This window comes from Littorina saxatilis, linkage group LG11 (assembly GCF_037325665.1).
Source record: "Littorina saxatilis isolate snail1 linkage group LG11, US_GU_Lsax_2.0, whole genome shotgun sequence".
Taxonomy (NCBI): domain Eukaryota; kingdom Metazoa; phylum Mollusca; class Gastropoda; order Littorinimorpha; family Littorinidae; genus Littorina; species Littorina saxatilis.
The window spans coordinates 13,609,133-13,615,755 of NC_090255.1; the positions used below are offsets into that span (position 1 = coordinate 13,609,133).

Genomic DNA, 6,623 nt, shown 5'->3' on the forward strand with positions numbered 1-6,623 from the left:
TTATTTCTTTTTGTTCACTCTTTTCTTGTACTTTTCAGTATTTCAAAATGTCTTTTCTTTCAAAAAGTCTTTAGTCACTTGCTCAACTAAATTCTGGGATAATTACATTTTCATATATATTTGTTTGTTTTTAAATTTAGGTGTTTTTGTTTTTGAAGTGGGGATGCAATAAAGAGGTCGTCGATATCAAAACTGATATCGACGGAAATGTCGTCGATATCACTTTTGCACTGAGCTCAGTTTTGCCCAATTGACCAATGGAAATCCACGTTACATATGAAATAGCAATATAGTATGTGATTGTTTTGGTAGACAAGAAGAATTTACTTATCTTTATGGACAGATCACGCCTAACACAAAAGACGAAGAAAAGGTTTTAGGACATAAATAGACACATACAAATAGCTGTTTTGCGGATGACCTTGAAAAAAACTAATGCAACATAATTGTTATGTTATATTATTTGATAGTATTGCTTCATGCGTGCAAATAGACAATTGATCTTGTCTTTAACAATTATATTGTGACAATACATTACGATTCTGTTACAAACACAGGATGTCGGTCTCGACATTTTATGGTTGTTTTCAGATGTTTGATTGAGTAATTGATTATATGATTGATTTTGACTGAAGGAGTTGATGATCTTTTTGAAAAGCATTGCACATTTTGTCTTTGTTATGATTAAAGACTTAAGATTTTTTATATAGACAGACAAGATGTTTTGCTCACAAATTAATCAGAATATTTTGATCGCTCTTGCTCTCTGTGTGTGTGTGTGTGTGTGTGTGTCTGAGTGCCAGTGTGTCTGTGTGTCTTTGTCTGTGTCTGTCTGTGTGTCTGTCTGTCTGTGTGTGTGTGTGTGTGTGTGTGTCTGAGTGCCAGTGTGTCTGTGTGTCTTTGTCTGTGTCGATCTCTGTGTGTGTATACGCGTGAGTGCTTGGGAGCGTGCGTGCGTGCGTGCGTGCGTGCGCGAAAGAGAATTTCAATGTGAGTGAGTTTACATATGCATGTATTTGCAAACGGAAAAAAATGCCATGGTGTGTTTTTGTGTATGACAGACGACACACAATATTTCCTTTGTGCAAGTCTTCGCTTCACATTCATAATGACCTTTACACTGTCGTCTTGTTGCCGGAATGCTAAGGTCTCGGTTAGCCACGACTGCGACAATGGCTCTCAAATGTCAGCACTAGACATTAGGCTCTTTTATACCACTACGGTAGTCATAGGCCAAACGTGGCTTCTTCGATCTCAAGGGCGGATCTGGGGGGGGGGGGGGGTTACACGGGTTACGTAACCCCCCCCCCACCCCCCCCCAAAAAAGAGGTAATTTATTGGCTCAGGATGCACCAGATAGCTCTATTTTGCTTCTTTGGATAAAAAAAAATTCAGGGGGGGCATGCCCCCGGACCCCCCTAGAAGCTTAGGCGCCTTCGGCGCCGTCAACTTGTATCTTCGCAGTCATTTTGTAACCCCCCCCTCCAAAGTGAATTGATCCGCCCTTGGATCTAAACAGAAGTGCTCCACTTCTAAACATATTTTTGTAACAAGTTTTTAACACTTTGTGACAAAGTACATAGTTCTATTGACAAACGAAGCACAAATAGTGTTCACTATAGTGTTAAAATGAACACTATGTGTTTAGTATGCGCGTCTCATTTGCTAGTAGAGCTTTTTACTATGTGTTCAAAACTTGTCACAGAAATGTGTTCACTGAGAAGTGGAACACTTCTGTTTAGAGTGTTCAGAGATTTCTACTTTATAGTTTATATCTATATTTATATTCTAACCGCGTTCTAATATAAGCATAAGTGTTATTAGGGATCCGAATATTCTCTTTGTTTCGTACATATATATCATGATTCTGCAATTTGATTTAAGTAACGTTCCTAATTCTTGTCACAATTTATACACAATGTATACACAAGCCGAATCCTCGCTGGTGATGGTGACATGCGGTCAACGTCACAAGTCACGTTCCTGAATCTTGTTGTGATTTATAACTAGCTAGAGCGACACACAGGCCAGTCACGTTCCCGATTCTTGTCGCCATGCACACACAGCTAAAGTCACACCGAAGCCGACAGAAGAGACACGAGAGGAGAGGAATAGCAATGGCCCCAAGCCGAGGGGATAGAGTTGGTGCTGATGGAGAAGCAGGCGGTCACCGTCTTCTCTATTGATTTCTCATTCGCTCGCCCTGTCCAAGCAATCTCTTAATAACTCCCTCCGTTCAGAGGCTTAGACTAGCCTTGCGTGTCATCACGGGAGTCTGCCTATTCGCATATCTGCCATTTACCTGGTGTACTGGACACCTGGGCAGGTGGTGTCAGGTAAAACAAAAAGTTCAACAATAAACACGCACGCGCACACACACACACACACACACACACGCTCACACACACACACACACTCACACACAGACGCACACATACACCACACGCACGCACACACACACGCACACACACACACACACACGCACACACTTACATGAAAATAGAGAGAGGGGGGAGAACATTCTCTCTCTCTCTACCCCCCCCCCCCCCCCCCCCCCCCTCAACTCTACGCCTTTCACACTGACACAGGGAGGAATACTGACCAAGAGACAGACAGAATTCAATGTACTCATGTCGCATTCCGACAGATCTGAGGAGCGCATAAAATAAGGGGATATGGTGTTAGCGAAAATTTGACAAAGACAACGAGTAACACTCACCAGGTTTATATTCGTATTTAGTCGTAAACCACAACATCACAAAATGCCTGGCAATGTCACATTATTGTCTGCCAACGTCACAAAATGTCTGGCAACGTCACATATGCCTGGCAACGTCACAAAATCTCTGGCAACGTCACAATATGTCTGACGTCACAGAATGCCTGATAACGTCACACAATGCGTGGCCCGCTTATGTTTTGGTTTGCAGATGACGTCATGGTGTCGATTGAAGCAGTGAGGATATAAACATCAAACAGCAGGTGTGTTGTATTATCATGTCTCTGAAAATGACTTCATATTATCGATAGAAGCAGTGTTAGTTGTAAGAATACATCCTACAAACAATAGCAGTGGCCTCTTTTCATTCTTTGTGAGTAATATCAAATTCGCTTGCGGATGAAGTGGTCATCATCACAGTCAATGCTAGATTGAATATAGCTAACATCTTCTTCACTCGCCCGTGGCAATCTCCAAACAAACAGAGTCACGACATCACATGTCCAGTCGCATCAGAGCAGCAGCGTCATCAGCGTAGCCACAGATGACGTACCAAGCAGCTTCCGGTCAGAGCAATACTGAGCACCAGAACAACAGTTGCTCATTCAGCAAGACTCAAGCAATGATCTCATAGCTTACCCGAGATCAAGCGAATAGCAGATACGCTGAAGACCTAAAAAATACCAGCACTAGCTTGTGGCCACATACAAATCTCTGACCAAAAGGTCACACAGCCAATGACATGAGACTGTCTAGCATGTCAGCAATCATAAGAAACAGACAGTTCTATTGGTACCAAATTTAGAAGGGGGGGGGGGGGTGGTTGAACCAAAAGGTCACAACAGTTCGCATCAAAAAACACTTTCACTCTTCATTTTGGTATGACGTCACTTTTCATCTCTGACGAGATCAAAGTAAACGACGTCATTGCTCAGCATCACACGAGACTGGTGAGTAAGTAGTACATCGCCTGAAGACCGAAGAGTATCAGCACGAACATGTGGACGGAGATATCAAAGCACAGGCACACGAAGACAAACAGACAGATGAGGAACACCCACTCGTTGCCTCTGACGTGGACACAGGAATGACGTCGTACCACCACCTCCCACTCGGGGATGGAACTCTGTGACGTCAGAAACGACGCAGAGGGCGTGCATGCGGCGGAAGGAGAGATTGAGAGGTCACGTGGGCGCTGGTGTCTGGTGCCATCGGGAGGAGAGGGGAGGAGGGGGAATCGGAACTCAATGTCGCAGACAGAGTTGCGTTTCCTGACGGTGACGTGACGCACGTCGACGAGGAAAGGCTGTGACATCATCAAGTGACGTCCAACCGCCAAGTCGTCTTTGGCGTAACTTTCCTCCACCTCTCTGTGTACCTCGCTGTTCTCATCTTCACCCAGACACCCCGTGGACACTGAAAATGAGCAACCCACATATCACATTTCATCAGCCATCAGCATTATTATCAGATTCATCATCAGGTTCATTATGATCATTGATTCATCAAATTCATCGTCATCATCAGATTAATCTTGAAATTCATCATCAGATTCATCGTCGTCGTCGGCCATCATCGTCGGTTGTCGTCGGTCATCATCGTCGGTTGTCGTCGGTCATCATCGGCGGTTTTCGTCGTCGTCGTCGTCATCGTCGTCGTCGTCGTCATCAATCATCAATCATCATCAATCATCATCATCATCATCATCATCATCATCATCATCATCATCATCATCATCATCATCATCATCATCATCATCATCAATCATCAATCATCAATCATCATCATCATCGCGTCCAATGAGCGTTGAGCCCAAACCCACCTCTGCGTGGCTGTCCGTCCTCAAAGGCCCAGTCACCGAGGAAGGACGGCCATGCGTAGCGGTCAGATTGGGTCAAGCCGGTGTAGTAGGGGGCCAGGGGGGAGGGAGGGCAGCGGGCAGTCTCCTCCGCAGCCTTCTCCTCCTCCTCCACCTTCTCCTCGATGACGGCGAACGACAAAGGAGAGGGCGCGCGGGACGAGGAGGGAGTGAGCGGGGCGCCGGGAGAGGTCATGGTCTTCTGGTATAGAAAGTGTTGTACAATAGAAAGGGTTGTGACTCTGGTATAGAAAGTGTTGTGACTCTAGAATAGAAAGTGTTGTGACTCTAGAATAGAAAGTGTTGTGACTCTAGAATAGAAAGTGGTGTGACTCTAGAATGGAAAGTGTTGTGACTCTAGAATAGAAAGTGTTGTGACTCTAGAATAGAAAGTGGTGTGACTCTAGAATAGAAAGTGGTGTGACTCTAGAATAGAAAGTGGTGTGACTCTGTCCACCCATAGGAACTAAGACCTAGGAGTCTAAAGCAGCCTGTCCACCCATAGGAACTAAGACCTAGGAGTCTAAAGCAGCCTGTCCACCCATAGGAACTAAGACCTAGGAGTCTAAAGCAGCATGTCCACCCATAGGAACTAAGACCTAGGAGTCTAAAGCAGCCTGTACATCCATAGGAACTAAGACCTAGGAGTCTAAAGCAGCCTGTCCACCCATAGGAACTAAGACCTAGGAGTCTAAAGCAGCCTGTCCACCCATAGGAACTAAGACCTAGGAGTCTAAAGCAGCCTGTCCACCCATAGGAACTAAGACCTAGGAGTCTAAAGCAGCATGTCCACCCATAGGAACTAAGACCTAGGAGTCTAAAGCAGCCTGTACATCCATAGAAACTAAGACCTAGGAGCGTGGAATGCCTTCAGCGTTGTGCTCGAGAAGAGCATGTGTCATCATGGTCCCTCAGACAGCTCTCTCAACGGGTCTGCGGTTCGGTAGGTCCCCCGTCACACAGCTCTACGTCCTTACGAAGACCATGCCGATCACTCTGATCTGCAAAAGTTGTCAAAACGGGGCATATCGCCGTAAAAATCCAGCACATGGCAAATTCGAAAAAACGACATTGCGACTATACTGCGCCACGACCCGTCTACGCTTGTTTTGTGCAGTTCAAAATAAGCGTAGGGAGAGCGTGCAGCTTCCCGACCTAGCAGATCCCACCCCGACCAAAGCGCCTATGCCTCTAGACGGCACAATGTCCGAACAGCAGGGTCACAAGTCCTGGGCAAAACTAGTACGTTCTTGTGACGCATGGCTGGACACATTCGGACATCATGAGAGAGTTATGCATTGTAAACAGTAGCATTTGTCAGTAGATGTTTGAAGCCGAACCAATTGAACTTTGTAAGAGTGTAGCTGATCAGTCAACCCCCCCCCCCCCAAAAAAAACCAAAACCAAACAAGTAGTCGCGTAATGCGAAAATACAACATTTAGTCAAGCTCAGTCGAACTCACAGAATGAAAGTGAACGCATTGCATTTTTCCGCAAGACCGTACACTCGTAGCATCGTCTGTCCACCGCTCGTGGCAAAGGCAGTGAAATTAACAATCCAGAAAGCGCGGTAGCGGTTGCGCTGAGGAGGATAGCACGCTTTTCTATATCTCTATTCTTTTTAACTCTCTGAACGTGTTTTTAATCCAAACATATCATATCTATATGTTTTTGGAATCAGGAACCGACAAGGAATAAGATGAAATTGTTTTTAAATCGATATCGGAAATTTTATTTCAATCATAATTTTTATATATTTAATTTTCAGAGGTTGTTTTTAATCCGAATATAACATATTTATATGTTTTTGGAATCAGAAAATGATAAAGAATACGATAAATGTAATTTTGGATCGTTTTATAAAAAAAATAATTTTAATTACAATTTTCAGATATTTAATGACCAAAGTCATTAATTAATTTTTAAGCCTCCAAGCTGAAATGCAATACCAAAGTCCGGCCTTCGTCGAAGATTGCTTGGCCAAAATTTCAATGAATTTTATTGAAAAATGAGGGTGTGACAGTGCCGCCTCAACTTTTACAAAAT

The 6,623-nt window shown here is 44.2% G+C and overlaps 1 protein-coding gene across 1 annotated transcript; it reads right to left on the reverse strand.

The window, feature by feature from the left end:
* Nucleotides 1-2,661: 2,661 nt before the first annotated feature.
* On the reverse strand, nt 2,662-5,192 carry LOC138979797 (uncharacterized). The gene is made up of 2 exons (XM_070352541.1): nt 4,542-5,192; nt 2,662-4,135 (listed from the first exon to the last, which is right to left on the reverse strand). The coding sequence occupies exons 1-2, from the start codon at nt 4,771-4,773 to the stop codon at nt 3,657-3,659; spliced, it is 711 nt and encodes a 236-aa protein (XP_070208642.1). The 5' UTR covers nt 4,774-5,192; the 3' UTR covers nt 2,662-3,656.
* Between the last annotated feature and the right edge of the window lie 1,431 nt (nt 5,193-6,623).

Excerpts from the sequence above, each read along its gene's own strand:
- LOC138979797 (XM_070352541.1), bottom strand. The coding sequence starts at position 4,773 with ATGACCTCTCCCGGCGCCCCGCTCACTCCCTCCTCGTCCCGCGCGCCC. Across the intron at positions 4,136-4,541 it reads GGACGGACAGCCACGCAGAG|TGTCCACGGGGTGTCTGGGT; the intron begins GTGGGTTTGGGC and ends GCTCATTTTCAG.